The sequence below is a fragment of the Nipponia nippon genome, unplaced genomic scaffold (assembly GCF_047370975.1).
Source record: "Nipponia nippon isolate SJK-2023a ecotype South Korea unplaced genomic scaffold, ASM4737097v1 scaffold_4, whole genome shotgun sequence".
Lineage (NCBI taxonomy): Eukaryota > Metazoa > Chordata > Aves > Pelecaniformes > Threskiornithidae > Nipponia > Nipponia nippon.
The window spans coordinates 49,485,307-49,510,432 of record NW_028262358.1 but is presented as its reverse complement, the minus strand read 5'-3'; the positions used below and the strand labels follow the sequence as shown (position 1 = coordinate 49,510,432).

At 37.5% G+C, this 25,126-nt stretch overlaps 1 protein-coding gene across 1 annotated transcript in view; it reads right to left on the bottom strand.

Moving 5' to 3' along the window:
• The window catches only part of PDE10A (phosphodiesterase 10A), a 198,604-nt gene that overhangs the window by 70,598 nt on the left and 102,880 nt on the right, over positions 1–25,126 (bottom strand). Inside the window, exon 3 of the mRNA XM_009471114.2 lies at positions 11,694–11,722. Within this exon, the coding sequence (XP_009469389.2) occupies positions 11,694–11,722 (29 nt within the window). The remainder of the gene's footprint in view (positions 1–11,693; positions 11,723–25,126) is intronic.

Here is a 25,126-nt window from a genome sequence, read left to right as displayed (position 1 = left end):
CTCAAAGAGCTCAGCCTTTCAGATACAGCAGCAATTAACACCAACAGACTGAAGGACAGAAATCGCATGAGTCAAAATCATGCTAGCCACTGTGGCTTAATAGGCATTTGTTTCAACTAAAGACGGCAGACAAAGCCAGAAAGAGATGACAAATCAGTTGTTAGGATATTTAGATGGGAGCAATAGGGCGCTGGTTGCTAGTACAATGAAATAGCATGACATGGATAAAATCTCATAGGAAAGGAGATGCAGCCGCCCTCCGGGGGCCCAGCTGCCTTTCTTTAGCCAGTCCCTGAGTCCTGAAACCAAGTCCTGAAGGGCTGATAAAACTGGCAGTAAATGTGCGTGTGTAGCATGACAGCATCACAAACACTAATTTCACAGAAAGCAATACTTGGCAGTAAGTAAAAATTCATTACCCTGCCCAAAACTGGTAATGCGGTAACTGAAGAAGGTAATATGGATAATTACTTATTGAATTCAGTGATGCAGTAAACTGTGTTGCTTAAACTAAAAATGAAGCTGGTGCTATTTAGACGAATTAATGTTGCTTGAAAGACCAAGACTTATTTTTCTGCTCATTCATACTTTAGAGCCAAATGTAATATAGACCAGACTAATGTAAACAGTACTATGGAAAATGTCACTAAATTTCAGAGCACCACAGTCTACCCACCACTCCCACACTTATGTGCACGTATGTAACTCTGCTCCATAATTCTCTAGATCTTTCCTGTCTATAACTTTGGGGAAACCTGTACATGTGACACACACTGATGGATTAAGCATGGAACTTACACAATATATTCCATGATATAACTTTTATTCCCACTCTTACTTTCATGCATTTCTACATACAACACACTATGTTATGAATACAGAGCATGTGGCCATATATTTAGGATACATTTGGCTTCTTCATCTCAAAAAAACCCCCAAACTCCACCAACAAAAAACCCAAGTGCTTGCTCAATAATATCAATTCCCGATTCCTTTAAATTAAGCAGATCTTAATCTTGACTTTAAAATGGCTCCTGAAAACACACAATCTTTGCCATGACCCCTTCTTAACACATGGTGGTATATTAATCTATTGCTCCAGATGGACGTATCAGAATATTTGAGACGTAGGGTGTCCAAAATGTTGTCAATGTATAACAAACTTAACACTTAATAATTCTGTCTATAAACTGATGTGATGATTATAAATTTTGACAGCGATGTAAGGCCACACTGCATACATGCATAAACTGCTCTAAGTCTTGAGTTTACACTACAGCATGCCATTACCAGTATTAGCATCGTATGGGAGCTGGCAAGCTTCCATTGACTGTCCTCTGTTGTGTCCCACATTTACTACTGTATGATTCTTCAAAGGGAGAAAACAATAGCACAGTTTCACGAAAGTGGAATTTTTATACTTACGATATAGCCGTAATAGCCATATAACAGGAAAATGGCGGAGAGTCTATGTTATTCATACATGTTAGCCCATATCTGCAAAAGTATGTGTAGCCACATAGCCTAAAGCAACAATAGCTAATAAAGCACACATGCACAAAGCCTTTATCATGTGGAAAAACGCCTTCTCAGAACTTGGAAATGAATACATATCTCTTTGCCTGTGATGCACAGTCAGGATTTAAACCAAAGGTTTAAATCAAAGGTTAAAGCTAATACATTAAGAGAACACATCATCAAAATGAGCCCGCTGGCATAACAGCCGTGGCAGAACAATAACTTTTCCCATAATCAAGCAGCAGTTCTGCGTGCATAGTAATCACATAATAAGCTACGTGTCCTTTATCCTCACCTCTGCAACATATGCTTGCAAACATTTTGTAAGCAGGGCAAATCATTGCATGCATCCATGTTACTAAGAAGATGGTAGCTGTGTAATATATACAGTTGTAATACGGCAGATTTCTATTACTGACAATCTGTGGATCCACAACTGGCCAGATGAATAGAATTTGTCCAGATTCACCATTAAGTAATTCTATGACTGACTTAGATCATTCACCAGCAAAGAGTTACTCCATCATGCTGTAGAATGGTTTTATTTTTATTACAGTGGAGTGAAAGAGGTTTATTTATTTGGTTCTAGGCATTCTAGATTGGATAACCACAATTATGTTTGGTTGAAAAGCCACAATATTCTTTATGAAACCGTGTATTTAAACACTGAATAAGTCATCAGCAAACCTTGGTATAAACACTATCCAATGTGGTTGCTAACACATACCTCTGCATATTTGGTGTAAAACTTACTTTAGGAAAGTAATTCCTCAAAAAAAATTCAACACACTCGGTGGAAAAAGAGTATTTATTTGTCATCAGATATAGCATACGTACTGTTTCTCAATTTGTTATGGTAGTTTTGTTCGTAATTTAAACATTATTAATACTCAACTCCTTTTAATTAATTCATTCGTCCCATTGCTGATTTCCTTCTATTTAAGATTCAATGTCTACAAGTATTTTGGTATATTTACTGTAAAATTCTGAATTTAAGTGACATCATTACATTAAAATAATTCAAGTGGACTAAAAACTAGTTTAGCACTATCATACTGGCATTGTATTTCTAGTAGCTGCATATATTATAATACTGTGAAAAAGAATTAACAATTAAGAAGGGAAATCCTGTTACAAATATTCATATTCAAATTTGTAAGTATGAGAGAAGGATGCTTTTGCAGGATTTATATAAAAATATTTCTATGGTTATTTGTCTTTAGAATATTGTGGTGCAATAGAAGACAGCAACCTATGACAGGTGATTTAAGAATAGTGCTGTGACTTAGACCTAAACAAAGAGGTTGAGAATCACAAACATTTTATTCCATGAAAGGAGATACTGAAATATCATAGAGTGAGACAAATTTTAAGCATTCATTCTGAACAATTAAGACACAAAAAAAAGTATTCAAGGACACAATTTAATATCTAAAGTAAATTTTATGTATGACAAACTGAAAGGAAGATCAATTTCCACGCTTTCATGCTTATAGGATAGCTGTGCCAGGGGCATTTTATGCTTCTGCAGAAAAGAAAAAGCCCTTCTGCTGCAACAAAAAACCTTCATTAATACAGCACAGGGTCAATAAGTGCCAACATAATCCAGAAGTTGATCTGTTTTCCCTGTAACTTCTTAAAATGTTTTCTGAATAGCAATGAGAAGAGCAAGTTCCTATGTAATACTTAATCACTACTACAGAGCTCTTTCTCCACAGAAACAACTGCCTGGTTCTGCAAAAGAAACATCTCCTTTTGCAGACCTCATAGTGTATAACATTATTGCAGGCAAGGAGGATTTAGAATAAATGAACAGCCCAAATTTCATGTAACGTAGAGAGGGGATGGCCAAATGTACTTTGGGGATGCAGAACTTCACTGGATGAGGAGAGGAAAAAAACCAAACAAATAAACTGTAGAAGCCACAAAACATGGGGGGAAGTGGCCACATCCAGAGAGATTTCTCTTGATGTTGTATATTTTTTCATTTGTAATTTAGGCATCTTAGGCTGGTTTCACAGGATGTCAGTGAGAACCACAAGACAGAGCTCTCTGTCAATTGGTGCAGGCGGCCTCTAGTCGACAACAGGGCCCTGAGGGCCAGAGGAGTACCGCCTTCTGGGAGGTGGCTGTAAAGTCCTGCTTTGTTACAGGCTCAGCGAGGAAGGGCAGCACAGGTGTTTTGCCCAGGAAACGGCCTCAAGCTGCACCAGGGGAGGTTTAGGTTGGATATTAGGAAAATCTTCTTCACCGAAAGGGTGGTCAGGCACTGGAACAGGCTGCCCAGGGAAGTGGTTGAGTCCCCATCCCTGGAGGTATTTAAAAGACGGGTAGACGTGGTGCTTGAGGACATGGTTTAGCGGTGGACTTGGCAGTGATAGGTTAATGGTTGGACTCGATGATCTTAAGGGTCTTTTCCAACCTTAACGATTCTGTGATTCTATGAAACGGGAGAAGGTGCTGACCTGACATATCAGTATGCCTTGCAAACATACTTTTGGGAATGCAGGGACCAATTCTTCTAGGAAACATCAAGCATTTCCTTAAAAATTTTCAAAGTTCCTTACCCACCCTTTCAAGGGTTATCAGACAAAGGTAGAGAGGCCCTGGGAAAGCAGTACAGATCTTCATAATCAGTGCTTCAGGTCCAGCCCCGGGTGCCATCCCAGGCTTCCCCTATTTCGTTTGCTATGCGAGAGGTGCAGGGAGGTGAGGGACACTGCCTGACTGTCACCATTGTGCAGGCTGGCTGGCCAGAGTGTGCAACGAGGACATCAGCAGCGCTGAGCGAGCTAATGTTGTACGTGCTGTGTCCAGTGCCACCCTATACATTTGCAAGGCACTCTAGAGGTGTCAGAGGGGCCACACCATGGACAGGTGTAGGCTATTCTGTCCCAGGGCACTTAAAACTGAGGCCATGAATGTAATCTGAGACATGTAAGCAGGCAAAAAAAAACCCAAGAACCAAAACAACAACAAAAAAAACAGCCTCAAAAAACTAAGGACAAAAAAGCTTCATGTGATCAAAATTACATTCTCCCAAAAAAAAAAAAAACAAAACCAAAAAACCAAACCAACAAAAGCAGCTGTTCAGGTAAGAAGCAATTCCTGGACCAGGATTAGGATCCATTGGGACAAACAGAGGCTCTTGTAAGGAGCTTCAGTCGTTGAAGGGTGCTAAATCACTAAGAACAAAGGATGTACATAGGCCAAGGAGACTGTATATAGACACGGGAGTTTAAAACGCCTATTCTCTCTTTGGTTACATCAGGTAGTATTTCAGATAACCAGCTAATACTTCATCAAACCACCTAAATTAATCTGTCAATGGCAGCATTAAGACCTGCAGATAGTGCATCCAGGTGATTCTGCACAGCACTTTATAGAAAACAATGTCCTTAGGCAGGGACTGGATTTCACCACAAACACCTAAGTCAGGAGATCTGAAATGTGACAACAACCTGTACCCAAACTTCTTCAGTCTTCTCTTTAAAACTGACAGCTACTCTCTTCTCTATGAAGCATACTACAGAACATAAGCAGCTGCTAAACCCAAAAAGACCAAAATCTCCTGATAAACTTCCAGCCAACACAAGTTTTCTTTCTATAGTCTCGGCAACAGGAGTCATCAGGGAACGAGTTTAAAGATGAACTGAAAAAGCCTTCAAATTAAAAAAAAAGTGCATTTGTTTGCAGTCTTAATGGTCTGAACATTTGCTTGACATTCAATCGAGATGTCAATCTAAACTGTTTCATGCTAGGTATGCTCATACTGGACCAGACGTATAAAAAGACTGGTCTTACATATGTAAGTTCTCAATGCCATTGATACCCGCTTCATAAAAAAGAATTCCCAACAGCAACACTTTTGTAGCTCTTAAAAACAAGCATTGCAGCCACAAAAATAAATAAACAAACTAAATTGTTTGATGCTTTTTGTTGAAACAGATCAGCTTTCCCTTCTTTTCAGGTAGCATTATGAAAAAAACAAGATCCACAGTTACCACCCTGATTTTTTTTTTATATAGAGACTCACTCTATATAATTTTCCCATTGCCTCCATAATTTATCTTCTGGGAAGATCATCAATACTCAATTACTGTATCTTTTTTAAAGAAATGCTATATTTCCTTTAAGAATTTTGGGACCATTACTTTATTTGCCCACGTAATAAGCAGATTTTTAAACTGAAGTATATTCTTGCCTCTTTCTTTTTCTTTTTTCATCTCCCCCTAAAGGGATGCATAACTAAAGAGGAACGTGTTGGTAACCAAATCCAGCCCTTGCAGGCAAAGGCAGCCTTGTAAGAGACATCTTATTTAAAAGTACCTAGAAGATTCATTCCGTGTGTCACCACACGTGAAATGTAATGAGTATTCAGACAACTTATTTAAAAAAAAAAAAAGGCCAGACCTCTAAGTATCACAATAGTCACCTACTTCTTTAAATGCAAGAAATTATTGTATTTTAGTTATAATAATGTTATTGCATTTCTGATGACCAGTTGTATAAAGAAAGAAATGCTTGTAGAAAAACAGCCAAAATATTTAATTAAACCAACTAATAAAATTGGGAAAAGGACACAAACTTTTATTCAGACCATTTTTATGTGTAGGTAAGTTAGGTTGTGTACATGTTTAATATGTATGTTTAGGTGTACTTCTGCCTTCTGTAGGCCTGGTACTTTCACTGGCTGCAATATTTTGCATTGTTTAGCTGCACTGATGGCTAGTTCACATCTTGCATAGAAACTGGTGTTTCTCATTTTGGGGCACAGATAACCAAGAGATAACTGTGTCCTGATAACAGTGAAAACACATCTAAACTGCACATGTGAAGAACCAAAAATATGGGTCTGGACTTCATTCATTCACGCACACACACCCACACACACCCAAAAAAAAGGGCACAAGAAAAAACTACAGAAAAGGAATAAATTGCTTGCTGAGCCAAAGGATGTTAAATCCTCAGACTGGAAAATAAAAGTAGAGAGAATGCAGTAAGCAAGCTTACAGTGCAGAGCTGGCTTTCAGAGAAGCAGTGAGCTTGAAGACAAAGCTCAGAAAAATCTGTCTGTTCCAAAAAATCAGAAGAGGTAACCGGGGTGGCTCGAGTAACCAGTTTTGTTTAAACTTGGACACTGGAAAGCAAGAAGCTATAAAGAGCAGGCTTAGCCGAGATTATTAATTTTAATGCTTGTACATAGCCTCAGAGAAAACTGCTTCTACACGCATTTGCCTGACGTCTGTTCTTCTTGTTTTGACTGGAGAGGACACAGGTTGGAACTTGCTCAGTAAATAAAGTTTAGCATTGTGGCACCGTACACGGGTATTTATGAATTGTTTTTTCGCACATCAAACACTGTTCACGACAAAAGCAAAAAAAGGAAAATATGAGATGACATTTATGTCAAAAGATGCAAACCAGCTCTCACTCTGCACAGAAAGGGTTCACTAATTCTGAAGGCACACATTTCCCAGCCTGTTTACACAGCCGATTTCCAAGCCTTGGAGAGATGGTGAACACCTTCCCTAGGAGAAGCTTCTTGCCAAATAGCCCCCATTCACTGGCATCCAATTCTAATCTTTCCATCAGCTCCTTCCCCGTTATCAAATGGTAACGCTGAAATAAATTGCTTCACTAGTAATAGGAAAAATACATAATAAAAAAGCAAAGGCTTAGCTTACAAGAAAAGGTTATTATTATTATATAGAAGTAACCATATAAGCTGTTATCAACTGTAAGGCTTATAAAACTGCATTAATATCTCAATTATATCACCTCTCCAGATTATATAATAAAACAGCATAATGAGCTTCATTTTAACTTGACAAGGCTGAATACTGCTCCTCTTTTTAAAAAGCTTTTTATAAAATCACATTCCCTCCTAATACTTGACTTGCAAGCACTCTAAAGACATCATGTACAAAATTAAAAATAAACTTCCTCATTTTCCTACCACTGTTGCCTATCACTACCATGGTATCCACAAGATTTTCTTTATAAAGAAATCAGCTTATACAAGCATTTTCTTCTCATGACAATGGGAGCAATGCCATTTGCATCACTTCTAAAGGCTGAATATATATATTTCTTCTAGTTGCCCTAACTTCATTAATTCGTCGCAGTCTTCAGTTCTGGGACTGTGTGAAAACATTTAAATCCCATCTTTAATAAGGAAATACTACAAAGAATGAGCTTGCTTTGCCAATGTGTCATAAAAAGCCCAAACTTTTATTATCAGTTGCACGGTGAAGATACATGCAATTACTGCAACTATTTACTGAAAACACACTTGCTAATTCTGTAACTGCCGGTGACATACTGTGCTGGGTGCTAGTTGGTGCCAAGGCAGCTGCCAAAAGCTCCAAGTCCAAAAAGGGGAAAGGAGAGGATTAAAGTATTATTCCTGTTTCCAAGAATAAAGTACTGTAAATGTGCTAGTCACTTGCTAGGTAATAATTTTCTGGTGTTTATATGGTAAACCTCTGCAAAGTGAATTGCTGTTGGCATCGCCACAGTTTACAAAGCAAAGGTACTTGCCAAAATGCGGCTTCACTGGAAGTATTGTTCAAGTAAACACAGAATGGAAAGTCATTAAGCAAAATGAACAACAGCTAATTTCACTGCGATCATATCAGGAACTTTAAGTATTTTTGTGTAAACTTCAGAATCTGAGGTACAAAAGAGCACACAGTGATCATGGGAAACTTAGCAGCACGTAGAACAAAATCCTGGCTATAGTTCATGTAGGAATGGGGTTATTTTTGCCAACTGAAAAGAATAACATGTCTCCAATGCACACTGTTTTCACTAATACTGTCAAAGAAATATATCTTTAGTCTAGATATACGTGAATAGATATGCACTTAGTGCTCAAATTCACACACTGCTATTTTCATTTTTTTTGCGGATAAAACAGCAAAACCAAAGTATAAAATTCAGCTTAAGTTTTCTTCATCAAAATAGTTCAATAGTTGGTTTTCTTTCTGAAATCCCTCTGCCCAGAAAACCACTTCTGTAGCTGGGATGGATGGGATTAGCCAACACACATCTGCACAATAAGTAAGCAAAAGAAACTCAGCATTTCCAAGGATGTTACCAATACTACATCATGTCAAAAGGGGATTCTGTCCCTAGTTACATATATTTCATAAACACTGGAATCTAGCATGCAGAAAAAAGTTCACAGGTTCACTGTTTGGTCACAGATGCTCACGAGATATTTTGTAACCAGAGTTGTTCTTATGCCAAAAGCAGTCTATAGGAATTGGGAAATCTTTTCTTTTTTTTTTAATTTTTCCTCCCACCCATCAGCTACTACGTCAGGCCAATGTAAAGTAACTTTACATATAACTTCTGAACACCAAAATATTGATGCAATTGCCATTAGTAGACTAGATTTAAAGACAATAAATTTTGAAAAGCTTCTTTTCTATTCTACAAATCTCAAAATTTAAAATATGTGGAAGGTTTCTCCTACTCTCTCCTTGTTTCAAAAACATCCAATGTAATGCTGGTAGCCAAGACTGTTACTTTATTTTCATTTTTCTACTAAGCTGCTAAGAGGCAAAAGATTAAAAATGCAGTTCCTATATAACAACATTTTTCAGAACTTCCTCAGTTTTCAAAGTGTGAAACTGCAATACAAACCCTTGAAAATACTTTCCAATAATTCAAGAAGTAAAAGATTTTTTTCAAATTCTGGAGACCATTCATCCCACTGCATTTTGTTGGTAAAAAGAAAAAAAGGCAAAGGAATGACAAGTTCAGTATTTAGAGCCCCTAGAACAATCCTATAATCTTGTATGTTTATAAAGAAAAAAAGGTGAGGCTTTTTTGGGGGAGACAGGGCTTAAATAAATTTAACAAAAAATATCCGCCCCCAATTTAATTTTGTTGTCCTGTGTAAGCACAACAGAAAAGGAGACTATTGAAGCAACTGATGTCACGACTATGAATGTTTTCATGTTTTCACTCTGCCCAACGCTGAAAGATGGGGGGAAAAAAAAAATCCAGCCATGAAAACCACATTTTTTCAGCATATTTCTACCTTCGTTCCTAACTAATATAATATTTTAAACCAGTTGGTGATTTAATTCGGCAATAAATTTCCTTTCACTAACCTTTATTTTTGCTTCCCTATGATATCAGCTGCTTCTTGCAGACATTTTCAGGAATTAAAAATATAACACTTAATGACTTTAAAACTCATAATTCTTCACTCAGCATGAACATGTCTTTTTGTCTGAAAAATATTACTCATGTACAGAACTTTCCTAATTTAAATTCTAATTTATGTTCAGATTTTAATTAAACTGGCATCTGTTTGAGATGCTGCTGAAGAAAGAGGATGTATTACAATGGTCTACATTATTATATATGGCAATATTCAAGAATACTATAAACTAACAAACATGTTTGTTTCTAGTATGGTGCATTACTGAGTGCCCTCAAGTACTGTACTTTGAAAAAAAAAAAATAGTAGTGTAACACGGTATACAGACCAAGTGCACAGTGACTGATAGCTAAAAAAACAACAAGGGAGAAAACGTTTACTTAAGACCATCTGAAGACTCCAGGACTTGAAATGACAGCCCATCCATCTTCAGGAAAACTCTGAGTCACTATATATGACTTCGGGGGCTGAGATGACTGGGGCCAGCATGTCTGAGAGACAGAGGGGGTGACTGGCAGGGCAGACTTGGGAGATTCAGGGTTCCAGAGCTTGCTTTTTTTGCCTTAAATAGCTCAAATGTGGTAACCTGGATGTGATTTGTAACTCCATTTTACAGAGTTTTAAGTAAAATGTGAATCTATTTACCAAATTAACGACAATTAAAAGGAACTGTCTTCCACAAAAATAATAACCGCTTCTGAGATTTTTAGGCAGATCCTTAATTATTTTGAAATCAAAACAATATATACAGATATAACAATAATCTTTGGTTGCACTGATAGGTATTTACTCAACTGCCATAACTGTTGAATACTAAGAGGTGACCAAAAAACATGCTATAAGTTAATAAATTAGTAAAACATATTAATTTTCACCTAAATTATCAACTCTCTTATACATCCATAGCACATCACGTATATGGAGATCTTCTGCTTGAATAAACTCATTTTAGACATCATTTAATCTCTTTTTCATAGTCTCGTAGGAGGTGAACTTCAGTTTCCCCTCATGCCAGCCCTCTGCTCTCAGGGTTACCAAACTGAGGTTTCCACTACCAGCCTGTTTCCACACCTTCCATACCCTAGTATTTTCCAAAGGACTTCTACTGAGAGCAAGACCACCCAGCTGGCTTTTGCAGTCTTTCAATTGGCCTTATTTTTAATACGTGCCTGACAATGTTGTGTTTCTCCCGGGAACGTGAAACAGTTTATGCGAGACGTTCAAGAAAGGGAGCAAAACAGGACTATGATTCCGCCTCAGAAAGCTGTAAGTGGTTCCCTCATCTTATATGAAATAACATTTGGGTGCTTCAGGCTGACTGGACACATCTGAGGGCAACGGATTGTCCTGTACTGGTCTTTTGTTATTCTCAGCAAAGGCACTGGTTTCTAACAGATCCCCCTAACTAGCCCTCAGCCATGGACTGACATTCTGCAGTGTCAATCAGATGTAAGGCTAGAGTTGGGAATTTATTACTGAATACGTTTTTTAAGATTTTACATTACATTTCATACAGTACACTGCAAAATATTTCAAATTAAAGAATTTAGCTCATCTGTACAACAGCACATCTCAAAGGGAGTTATTAGATAGGGCATATTCCTTCCCTTGTTTCCTCTTATGCTTGCCATCTCTCGAGGCAGTAACACTGATTAAATAGTCTGCTGTTATGCCTAAGATCAAAGTCCCATGATTTTCCTGGTTTCCGTGAAGTACCTTTTTAAAACTGGATCACAAAAATAGCACTGTGAGAACTCTAAATTTGTTAATGCAAAATACCCCTTAATTTATTTACAGCCAATCAAGTGTTCTTAATATTTATTTCCCTTAACTGTTCTCCAGTCAGTCAGTACCCCATTTTTTTCTCTCTGGAGATCCACTATGTCCAGGGAATAGAGTCAAATCTTGATCAGAGACTGCACAAAAATCATCTCAAGTGAACAGCAGGCCTCAGAGACTACACTTCTTTTTAGAGGGGACAGAGAGTAGCACTTACCCTGCTGACTTCTTTAGGAGTCGATTCATCTAAGAGGAAACAAAACAAATAATTAGGCACTCAGGGAAGTTTCTAGACTGAATGAAGAACAAGATACCACACTTCAAATAATTTTTGCACCTTTGTACAAAACTTTTCTAACATGGTTCAATAAAGTAATCGAAATATCCTGAGACTGGTGTGCATTTACAATCTTTTAAACTTTTAAATCTAAAAATGAATTAAAATTAGGATAAAGTATTCAAGAATTCTGTCCTTACTTAATAAGAACACAAAATTTCCTACATTTCATAAGTCAATTCACAGGCCAGCTAAACCAGCAAGTCCTATATCATTCTCCTACATATATATTCCAATTCAGTAAGGCAATTGTTAGTATTGCACAGTCTGAGAAGTAAAGGCACTTTGCTACCAAATATATGCCACCAACATCCTATATATACAAGCAAGTTAGTGAGTAGACTTAGACTTTCTGTTCTGAAGATCAAAGATGCTATTCCTGTTGGCTTCTTTGGATGTGGAAAAAAAAGCCTTGTGACCATAAGCACAAAAGAATATCACTGATGTCATCTGGCATAACATGTTAAAAGTGCATAGATTACAAGGTTTTATATTTTTGTACATATACATGCACACAAACACTGTAATGTTTTGTCCTTTCAAATGCAAGCAGACTCTTGTGCATTTTCTCTAATTCAAATATGTAAAAATAAACACAGGTACAATACCAGATCACTAGCTAAAACATTGAGTAGTATTTCTGAAAATCAAGGGAAAGCAGTTACAGAGCAAGGAAGAGTTTCCAACTTCCAGTTCAACCACACCAAAAGCAGCTTAAACGCACCCTTACCAAACTCCAGTTGGTTAGCTGTTTCTGAAAACATGAAGGGAACTATTTGTAACATTTTATTTGATACTAGGAATCAAATTACTATGCTTTGGAAATTAATTTTAAGTCTCACAGAGAAAGATACGTTTATATTTGTGGCCCTTAATTTACATGTATTTTGATACATCTCTATTGAGTGGATATTCAGATATCTCTGTCAGATACAGACATAGTATCACCTAGGCTGCTTAATAGCAGATACACTAGATTTTCTTCAAAATCATCCCCAGGTGAAGGAGGGATCTCAAGGTGCCCCTTGAGAAGGGCACATTTACAAGTATTTCAATGTTATCACCAGCAAAGGCTCTTCATATCTTGCCATTTAAGATGAACTTTTAAACAATAAAGCTAGAAAAAAAAATTTTCTAGATAACAGATTCAAGACCCAATTTCCAATGAAAGACCTCTCTATAATCATACGGATTTCTCCTCAAAATTGAGTGATACCAAGTAAAATAATACATTTCACAACTATGAGTGAATATTAGTCTTCTCTTACCCCCAATCAAATGATATACCAGTAATTTACACATTCAGAACGTGGACATAAATTTAATTGAACTATTTAAGGTAGTTCTGTTGTTTGCAATGCAATGTACAGTGATGTTATCTTTCTTGACCAGATGAATCTACATACCAGTTACAAGAACAGCCAAAGCTAGGCTCAAAATCTATCTCCCCTACTACCGGATTTCTGACAGTGAGCAACAGAAGATATGAACAACAGAAAACCAAGTAATGACATAATGATGCTTTCCCTGGAGCATACTCTCAGTTTTCAATAACCAATGGATCAAACATTTCTTGAATCAGTGGTGATACATTTCTGCTTGAAAGACTAGGATGGGGTTTTCTTCCCCACACTTTCAGGGGGAAGGGTGTGTTTTAGATTTTGTTTGTTTGTTTTTTAAACGTGAGCCACCGTCCTTCAGCATTCACAACATTCTCCGAGTTCCACAGTTTAAACACATATTATGAGAAAAACTATCTCTATTTTATTTTGAATCTGGACACCATGAATTTCATCTCATGCCCTCTATTCACCTTATCTATGGAGCCTGTGGTTCTACAAATTTCTCAAACAAGCCCTTCACACCCCATCAAAACCTTTCCTGGCTTGAGAGGTCTGGTCTGGTTTGCTGTTGGGGCCAAGCAAGCCACTCGGCACTGCTGGTCGCTCTCACCGCTCCTACCTCCTCTATCCCACTGCATCCTTCCGGGATGGGAAGTCCAGAACTGCAGGCAATACCGCAGCTCAGGAAAACACAACGGGGACTTACAGAATGACACAGGGATGATTTAGGGGTCTTCTGTCTATTTGAAAGGAATACTTCCTAACATTTTACCTGTTTCTTGATGGTTACTAAACATTGGCCTAACATTTTCAAAGATTTATATTTTGTAATACCAATCTCTCTCTCCAGACCTCTAACAACTAATTAAGAATCCACTACTGTATGTGTAAAATTAGAAACATCTTCCCACATATAAGGCAGTCAGCATTTACCAGTATCAACTTTGTCAGCTGTTTTATCTCTCAGTTACTCGGTACTTTTAGCACCCTGAATAACTTCATACCCTAAAAAAAAAAATCTCATTTTTCAAATTAACTTCAACCCTGCATCCTCTTACCCAAATCATGTATGTATATGCTGAAAAGCATGGGTAAATCATACTCTCCCTCTACTGGAACAAAATTAATTTATTGTAATATACCTAGTATAAATGACTACCATCACAATCCTATGGCTTTCACACCATTGTGAGACATAACTCCCACTGCAGTTTCCAATGATAGACAGAGAATAAATTAAATTCACCAAATCTAAAGCTTACTACACAGTGTGAAAGTCTACATAATCTCTATTTCAGCCACCATAAAAAAAATTTCAGTGCTCCAATGTCAGAAAGAGCAATTAATGACTTCCTATTCTTTGACATCGTTCACAATGCAATTTCATAGTCTGAGCAAGATGTTACAAATGCCATCAACCCAACATTAAACTTCCCACACATATATAATACTGTGCTTTAATTTGTATAACATGAGATACACAGGTGTCACTCCTGCCCTGCAATTCATTGTTAATTCCTTTATTTATAATAAGGAAGAAATATTTTATTTATAATATTTATGTTTATTTATAATAAAGGAATCATTCTTTTATTAAAAAGTTGTATGAAGGTAACATATGAAGCCCCTGTCCAGGTCTGGGTCCATTTTACTGGGTACAAGACATGAAAATAGACAGATGGTCATTACATCAAAAAAAACTTTGATTTCTTTCTGTGAGGAAATTAAAAGAAATATGCTAATATACCAGGAAGGAAAAAATAACACCTATGGTATTCAATAAAGAGAAGTTTTATGGAACAATTATTAGAGACAATACTTTTTCAGAATAAAAAAGATATAATCAACATGCCATTTTTTCAGAAGAAAGATAAACAAAGTGTTTGGGAAGTTTGGTATTAGAACTCCACAGATAAGATTTGCAATTCAGTGATTATGAACTGGTGAGAAAAAGGGAAGATATTTTTAGGGGAAGGAGGATGAGGGGGAGAATGGAAAAAATAGCATCAAATACTCTGTTAATGCATCTAGACACAAGTTAAATTACTACACAATGAGCTAGAAAATAATTTTCCATATTAAAAGAAACCAAAGGCCTAACAAGACACCGTTTCCCCCCACCCCCAACCCCCCAAAGAGTAAAGGAAGAAATGTGATCCTGTGAACCTGGAGTGAATCAAATTGCTTTTCTGGAGATGCAGTGTTTAAGGTCCGGGTACATGCTGAGTGATAGGATGCACGTACACCTCAGTGCTGGCACCACTTTGCTGTGGTTTTATCCATAGCACAGAGTACAATACTTCCCTTACAACTTAGTTGCTGTGAGCTAAATACAGGGAAAATCATTGGAACAGCTGCTTTTCCCACAAATTATGTTAATAGCGAAAATACAGGATTAGTTAATATATGAAAGTAACAGGGGGCTGATGAAAAATACTCTCAAATTGTGTATTTCTGTTTATTTAAAACCCATGAATTCTGTTTGTTTAAAAGGTACAAACACACCAATCTCTTGTTTGTAAATCAAGTTCCATCTCTGCAAAATATGAAGCTTTTAAAGAGAGAGATTAACCATTAAAATAAATTCAGAGACATTAAGTACATCAATAAATAGGAGTTTGCTGTAGAGTTAAATCTCACAGAAAAATTCTGGGCTTGAACATAAAGGTCCCCAATTATTATGGCATATTGTGTGGGAAAACAGCCAGATAGGGGAAAGTGTCTTATTAGTGTCTGCACTGAGGGAAATAAACACCCTGGGAGAAAGCAACTGTCTGTGAAAGAGGTCATACAAATGCTCCAGCCACTAGAAACTTTTCAGTTGGAGTTCAATTTTTCTTTAGACATCAAATACAATCTACCATGATACATGAATAAGTCTCACCCTCTCCATCCCATTTGTTGGTAGTATTGCTGTTCACAGAATTGAAGAGGATCATGGTAATTTTTTGTGATCTCTGACATAATTATTAACACAGAGTAGTACAAGAAACGTGTATGATTTAGTTCTGGCACTCTGAATATGCAAACGTTGCTCTTAGTTTCAAAAACAAAGCGATGAACTCTTGAAAAGAAATCACTATACATGCATACGTTAACTAGACTGTACTGCTCAATCGAGGCTGTTGCAAGCTGTATTTTTACCACCGTGATTCTCAGCGAGGCCTGATGCACAGTGAGGTAGGCAGTCAGCAGTAGTGCAATGGGAGCAGCTCAGAAGAGCGCACGACCCAAGCAAGAGGTAATTTTGTCCTCCAGAAGCACTAGGTACGCATCAGTAATCCAGCAGAATGCCCTGCTTTAGCTGATGCTATAACATCCCTTATGTTAATGTCTTGTTAATTTGAACATAAACACGCACTGATACTACAGCTGGAAAAACAGAAAACTGTGGGGAACAGAACCAAATTTCAAGGACTTCCCCACCTCCGTACACCAAGTTTGCAGACCAAAACCCTTGCACCAGCAATGATGTTCTTCTACCCCAAAGTGAGCTGGTTCAGCCTACTAAATGTGCAGAAAATGGTTCACTTTCTAAGCTTTCAAAACCAGGTAACTATCGTAGACCACAAGAATAAAGTTACACTCAGTTTTATCTTGACCACTTTGCAAACATTACTATTTAAAAAGCTCTCTTCAGAGGTTAGCGACATCAGGAGGAGGCATGGAAGAACGAGAAGAGTTCTGTGATAAGACTTGGGTTTTAAGAACAAAATTACAATTTAACAGACTTTAATACCTCAGCTTTACTACCTGTACAATTCTAATTAACAACTGCACAGCACACTACAGATATGCATAATAATTGGTATGGTAATTAAAGACAACATCCATCTGGGAAAGCTTCCATACTAAACCAAGACAAGCAAGACAGGAAGAAGCAGAAAACAAGAAAGGGAACAGACAGGAAAAAAAAAACTCCACAGAAGGTTTGGTATTTGGCACAATACGCATGAGGTCAGGTTTAGTTTGGTTTGGGGTTCTCTTTTTTTGGGGCTGTGCAAAGTGGTGTGAAATTGTCTAATAGTTCATTTAATAGGAAAAATTCAGATTTTATTCTGGACATTAAAAAAAATCATTTCATACTTGCATTTTTATGCATGCATTTTTTTTTTTTTAAATCCAAAGGTGAATGATCTTCCAGCAATTGCAAGATGCTAAGCCAGAGTAGTTACAAAGACAGCTTTCATGCAAAGCAAGCTTTCAACATCTCAGATATGATATTCTGATGCATTTATCAAGGAAGCAATAACTCCAATGCCTAGTTAGTTTTATCACAGGAACTCTTTCAGAAAAACAATATTGCACTTTCTCCGTGGTTTTATGCTGTTCTTTGTTCCGTGTAGTTAAGTACTACTGCTGGTCCACCATTGTTGATGACAACAAACAAATGCTTAGGATTAATTCTGTTTATGAGATCCTAGATATCTGTACAGTCACATTTTCCCAAGGAATGTTTTCCCACACAGCAGATGTCAGATTGACCTAATAATTTTTCTTTTCAAAATTTGCTTTAGGCTCTCTTTCCTTCAGCTAATAAGACACAAGTTGTTTGGAATGCAATTAGACCAGAATAAATATCTTTGCTGCTTTTTTTTTTTTTTTCCCCTTGAGAAGTGTCATACACCCACACATCAACAGAAATTCCACATCAATATATGCAGATTGGTTAAAGACTGATCTCGCCACCGTGAAATAAAGTTTACCAGGTTTAATTTATTTCTGTGGTAGAATGGCATCAATCAGATGAGTTGGTCAGTCTATTTTAATTGCAATTTGCATCCTTGTTTGAGACACTCTGCATCCTTATTTTAGACACCTTGCATCTGGCGGCTTATGCCTCCACTGAATTTGTAAGATCTTTCAAAGACACCTTAGCTGAGGGTGAGTTTCCTAAAGTGGCAACTATCACACATATATAACAGAAATGCTAAAGTCATCATTCAAAAATGTTCTTGCTTCTTAATACACCATCTCACTGAAAGCACCTGAACAGCTCTCCTGACTTTCAATTGTCTGGATTTATTTCACAATTCAGAAGCCCTTGTAATGTTACTTCATAGAAAACTAACTTAGTTTGTTTAGACACAGACTTAGGCATTGAAAGGGAATATTCATTAGTATTGATCCCTGGTGGCACACTAGGTTTCTTTCCTTGAAGCAGGACAAAACATGAATCAGTAAGATCCACATTTTTTAAAGTTCCTGAAAAAGGATTCTCAATTCTCCCTCTTCTTAAACAACAGAGTAACATGGATCAGAAAACAAATACGTCCTGAACAAAGATTTCATTGCTGATGGTAAGCAGAGGAACATATTGTCTGCCAGGTGTCATAAAATTTTTATCCACTCCTTTGCCTATAAGCAAACAGGGCACTATACCAAATAGGAGCCAGGAGACAGTGCATTTGACTTCATTAGAGACACCTAAAGGTTTGGAAGCTCATTGGTTTCTATGGTTTTAGCCCTCACAAAACTGATGAAACATTTGGAGCAATTTTGCAGGACAACCTATTCTGGCCAGAAAATTTCCAAAAGGGACCCTCTGAAAGTATCACCAGCCCTTGTGAGAACAGAAAGGCATATAGAAGATCCAGATTTTGCTCTTGTTTCTGAAATTGCTTAGCCGTACAAAGCATACAGTTTGTAGGTCCGCACTTTCTGTATCCATGGACAAAAAATTCTCAACTCTATACTTGAAGTGACAATTTAGGATAACCTAAGCAGGCTATTTCCACAAAATCATGATCAAGAAAATTGCTTTATAATTAAAATTTGCCCCTGTACTAAGCACTGGTGAGGCCACAACTCGAATACTGTGTTCAGTTTTGGGCCCCTCAGTCCAAGAAGGACATCGAGGTGCTGGAGCATGTCCAAAGAAGGGCAATGAAGCTGGTGAAGGTTCTAGAGCACAAGTCTTACGAGGAGTGGCTGAGGGAACTGGGGTTGTTTAGCCTGGAGAAGAGGAGGCTGAGGGGAGACCTTATCGGTCTCTACAATTACCTGAAAGCAGGCTGTAGTGAGGTGGGGGTCGGGCTCTTCTCCCTAGTAACAAGCAATAGGACGAGAGGAAACGGTCTCAAGATGCAGCAGGGAAGGTCTAGGTTGGATATCAGGAAAAATTTCTTCACCGAAAGGGTTGTCAAGCATTGGAACAGGCTGCCCAGGGAAGTGGTTGAGTCCCCATCCCCGGAGGTATTTAAAAGACGGGCAGATGTGGTGCTTGGGGACATGGTATAGTGGTGGACTTGGCAGCGCTAGGTTAACGGTTGGACTTGATGATCTTAAAGGTCTTTTCCAATCTAAACGATTCTATGATTCTATGCACATAGACTTACCTTCTCACTTCTGTTTAAGTAGCAGAGTGATGGATGCACCTCTGAACTTGTGAGATGATATCTTCCCCCCATCAGCTAAAAGTTTCATAAAATTCTGTAAAAGTCTATCAAGTTGAATACACCTCAGCAAAAATCATGTTGGAACCTGGTCTCTGACCACCAGGAAGAAACTTAATAGTTTCCAGCAGTGAACGTACTTCACCAAGAAAGTCTAAAATTGTGTTTAATGGTAATTAGCCTATGACTTCATATCCTATTCAACATGACTGCTAAACGAAGAGAGTGTTAAATTGGTTAGCTCATCTCTCTTATCAGTCAACAAGGTGCAATCATCATTGTTTACTACCAGAATACAGACACTAGATAATGGGCTGACAGGCATATATAACAAATTATAAATTTTTTTTTCATACTTACCAGTTTACAGCTACACGTTTTTGCCTATATCTACCACTTTTCTTGCCTGACACTCAATCCTGTTTGGCATTCACTGCACTAGCCATTGTAGGCAGCTTTCTTTAAGATTGATTACAGGTCTTGCAAGCATGTTTGGCGAAGGAAGTCTCTCATGCAGTAGTAATACAATTTCAGTATTGCTCTTGTTAAATCAAACTTGATTTTCTCCTGTTTTTTGGTCCCAGAATCCTGCTGGTTGCCGAGTATAAGGTATCCTTAAAGTTTACTGCAATTGATGTATTTCAGAAACAGCATTAACAGTACTAAGCTGCGCTCTCACTACTGAATAGAGCTGTTCCTTCACTTTTGAATGTTTCAAATATACTGCACAAAGGTTGAAGTTTTATTGTGTTCAGCAGCTGTTTTCAATGAGAAGGAAAAAATTACATTGCTGTTGGCTCAAATATTACTCAGACCTTAAGCAATTCCACTGAAATCAATAGGACTGCTACAGCATGCATTGGAAACCAGAAATGCTTTTATGAATTAAATGTCATGGCATTGCTGTTATGTATAGTGATCCAGGGCTGAAGGAGATCATTAAAAGAGAATGCTACTTGAAGCAGGTCCTTCAAAGCTCCAACAACCTGAGAAAGCCACAGTGGATCTTGTCCATTGCAAGACATTTGGATATTTTAAAAACATACATTATTATGCATACTCTTTGGACCCTGCTGGGCCTCTTGGGTTTGTCTTGTTCATTCCTGGTCCATGAATACCTATTCCTGACTGATAAGCTGTCTGGAGGATTTTAAGGAAAGGCACTTCCTCCTCCTTCCCCAGCATCTCTATACAGCCCATCCTCCGCTCTCAGCCCTGCGAGGCAAGGGATGGGATCACAGAGTGCACACAGCTCAGTGACATGAAGTTCCCATCCCTGGCATGGAGCGAGGTTTCAAAGGTTTGTTGGCTTAGAGAGCCCAAGAAATTTCAGCAGGTTCTCAGCTTCTGGAGCAGGAAATACTGGATATGGCTCAGTGACAGCAAGAGAATATAATAATCTTACACCTGCTGGGAAAAATGTAATCTTATACTTACTTTGGGGAAAATGAGCATCAGATACCAATGTTTTTACTACACTTTTTCCCTTTAATTCTTTCTATTTTGTTCTCATCCCTACCTTTTTGTTTACTGTATTCTCACCTCTTTCTATTTAGAAACATATGGGATTTTTTTAGGGAAAAACATGTCCATGTAACAAAATTGTAAGCTATCACACTCTTACGAAGTTGTTTAAAATTTTCAGATTCCAGTGTTTATCTGCTATTGAGAATCTAAAGTAGAACAAGAAGCTTTGCAGCCCGCCTGATTTTCTTGTTTCTGTGTCTCTGACTACATTGAAAACAAATGTCGTGTTACTGAACTTTGCAGTAAAATCCTCAACATCTGCAGAAAAATCAAGACTGAGCAGCTTTCTTCTCTTTAGACCAGCTGACAAAAGAAACAAAAGAAAATGCCCCAGAGTAAAAGTTTGCTAACGTCAACAAGGGTAAGGGATCATTAAAGCTTGAGATGATAGGTTACCACATGGGAGGGTGTAGTGATCCACTGTGAAACATATTTACATCAGGGGAATCATTTCAGTCCCTCTGAAGAAACCCTACTGTAACTACAACATACGTACATTTGTATTAGAGATGTATTTTATTTACTTTACCCTGGAGACTGAAAACTGAGAAACTGAGAAAATGTTCAAATTAATCTGGGTAATACTGAAGAAGAAAAAGTGACAGAATAAAATTTACAAATTAAGCCTTTTTGCTTTTAGGATATTTCAGCTGATTTGTTTGTAATCATAATCAAGCTCTCAGTGACTGTGTGTTGAGTGTTACAAAATAACGATGTGCAGATAATTCAGGACCTTGAAGTCTTTGAAAATTGACATGTTACACTAACACGATAAACAGATTGAAACCAAGAGAAGACTGAACTATTTACTACTTATCATTACCGCCACCATGAGTGAAACATTTTGCTTGCAAGGAGGAGACTGTTAGAAAAAAAATAATTATAACTTCATTGAGTGTAAATAAACAGAATATGTAACTACAAAATTATAGATAGCTCTCTATGAAAGATAATGAGAGTACCATGTGAATTTCTAGACAGTTTTACTATAAAAAGATTTATAGTGGCAGATAAATATAATCCACAGGAATTATACAAGAAAAAAAATTTAAAAAGTAACAAAATTTATCTTTTTGGCTGTTGTACAACAACAACAAAAAAACAAAAAACAAAAAACAAGGTGTGTTGCGGAGTTCAGTATTCTCATACTGGCATTTCAACAAGTGCAAAATTTTAACTCTCCCTAGTAGCAGGTACAGCATTAAAGATACTAGGCGAGACTTAGAAAAGTTTTCAGGCAGTGATACACTCACTAGGATTTCCAAAAAACTCTAAATAAGCCAGGCACCCAATTCCTTGAAATGAAAGGAATTTAAATACCCCACCTATGAGTAAGCATGATGATTTACCACAGCTCAAGTGAGAATGATAATTCACTACATTGTGGGGACTCAGCCACTTGTGACCCTAGAGCATCATCTTAAGGCTCTGCTCTATCTAATGAATGTCCATTTTAATGTGTGAAATAATTGATGAAGGTTATAATATTGGACAGTGAGCTTACTAAAAAGCAACATAAAAAAATTGACACACACCAGTCGTTCCTGGCTGAAAACAAGAACGTTGCAGATGAAACTCTGTTTATATACCTCTGATGGGTCTCGTGTAAACCTCAAGGACACACTGTGACAGCCAACATCAGACACTGCAGCACAGGAACACATTGGAAAGTCATGGCACCTAACAGTCCACATACATCACGAGTTATGGTCATTAAATACTTTGGCACATCAACATCCAGATTACTCAGTCCTTTTATCCACAGTGGTTCTCTAAGAGATTGCACAAAAATCAACAGGCAGAACCCAGGCCTCAGTGGACTGATGATTTTCTCATCTCTGAATACCAGCACATCCTCACGCTCCACTACTTCAACAAATCTACTGCATACCAACTTTAAGTACAGAAACTTTGACACTGGCTTCAAACAGAGGACTGGCTGTACTATCAGGCACAGGTGGTTGCCCCATCATAAGGATCTAGCTGACTGAAATATTCAACCATAGGGAAGGGAGGTAAATCACAGTACCTCTGCAGTTAAGAACATGAGAAAGACTTGGTGACAGAAAGCATCCCATCTTTAGAGGTTGCAAGGTAAACATGCCTCAGACAGAGAACAGACCACACTGGCAGTTTCAGAAGGAATTCTCTACTCGCAGCCCACCTGACAGATCAAGAAACAAGGAAAAAAAATTGTAGAAACACCCAAAAGAAAACTGCAAATACAGATGTACAAGCTTAGAGTGAATGAAGAACTGGATGTGTACATGCAAGACAAAATTACTTTCATGTGCTTTGTTATTTAACTAACAAAATCCAATGCAGATGGTAAATTAATTGAAATACTAATAAGACCTCAGGAAATATATAAAGAAATCAGCTGGGAAGCTAATAAACTATATCTAACACAGCAGTAAGAGAGAGTGGAAGTACCACTTCTGTCAGTGGAATAAAGGGAACCAGAGCCAACCGTACCTCTTCAGCACGGCTGAAGTTGCCACCTGCTGGGATAAGGAGCTGTGTCTATCTCCCAAATTGTCAATCTAAGAGAACTACTAATGATCACACACTGAGAGCAGGCAACCAAGCAAGAAATCTATTCCTGCAAGTATGAAAAGGGTAATTCATAATCTAAGTCCCTTCTCCCCATGCCTTCAAAATAGTTTCGAAACAGTCATGACTGAGGAATCTCATATTTTGTCAGTTACAGCATCATTCTTCCCAACTTCCTTCACCAGGCCTGCCGTATAGTCCTGTCAACACCAACACGAGTTTCTTACACAAGCAAACACCACACAACTACCTGGAAGAGGAATTTGGAAAAACAACCTCGTGGCGCAACTGCTCCTTAGACGCTTTCTTTATATCATGCATCTGCCCAGTTAAGGAACACCAGAGTTGCGTTAGTTAAGCCGTTTGGGTCTCATATCCACGTGGGCATATATATAAGGCCATCTGATTTTTACAAGCAATAAATGGCCAGCAGCACTAATTCATTCAGGAGCTACTGGGAACTTGACCATTTCTAAACATCAGGCCACTTGTTTTGACACCTAATTGCAGGACCGAGATTAAGTTACAAAACAGTACACCAAAGAGAACAGCCTAATAACTGCATAATAAGCTGGTGGTTCAAAAGACGAACGTTAACATAATTAAATAAAGCAAGACTGAAAGTGGAAAGAAGAGCCAAATAAAAGAGCTTCAAAACAGAGTTTCAAAAGGAAGAGATGCAAGGAGAGAGGGACAGAGATGCCAGGATGAGTAAGAAGCTTGGACAAAGATGTCAGATGCTACTAGCTGTGATGTACTTTACTGACCTTTCTAGGATTACTTTACTTTCTGCCATGGTAGAAAACAAGTTCTACTAAAAAGAAAAAATAATACTGTTTATTACCGATCAAAAAAACTAAACTGCATCGAAAGAAAATTATACATGTGATTCACAAAGTAAGATTTGCGCAAAAACCTATCCTTTTGTTTGCAATATAGTTCACTGCCACTGTTAAAGAAAAAAACTGGACACTTAAATCTTAAGCTTTAAAAATACAGCTGTCAAGAAAAAAAAGGCAGTTGCTTCAATGTGCTTCGCCATTTTCCATCAAGTGAACAGATGGCATTATTAAAATTCTAGTAGAATGAAGTATTTATAAGTTCATTAGACAACACTAACTATTCAAAAAAGACAGTAATATTGCAAATAAAGCTGCAGGATTTAAAATAGCAAAAAAGTACAAATAACAGTTATAAACCCACATTTATGAGTTAGTATATAAAAACAATAATGCCAAATGAAACAAAAGCACACAAGAAATGCATAAAAAACTCTATAAAACAGTAATATATTTTCCAGGGTCACTTCCAAGTTACTCCATGCATTCTGAGCCTGAATTCTATACAAAGTGTTTCAAGTTAGACAGTCTATAAGACAGCTGAGAGGGAAAAAGCCTGTTGGTTTTGCTGCATTTACTTTTTTTTAAACATATATGTAAAATATACAACAAGTAACAATGAAATTACTCTAGAAATAATCCCCACAGAAATTTCA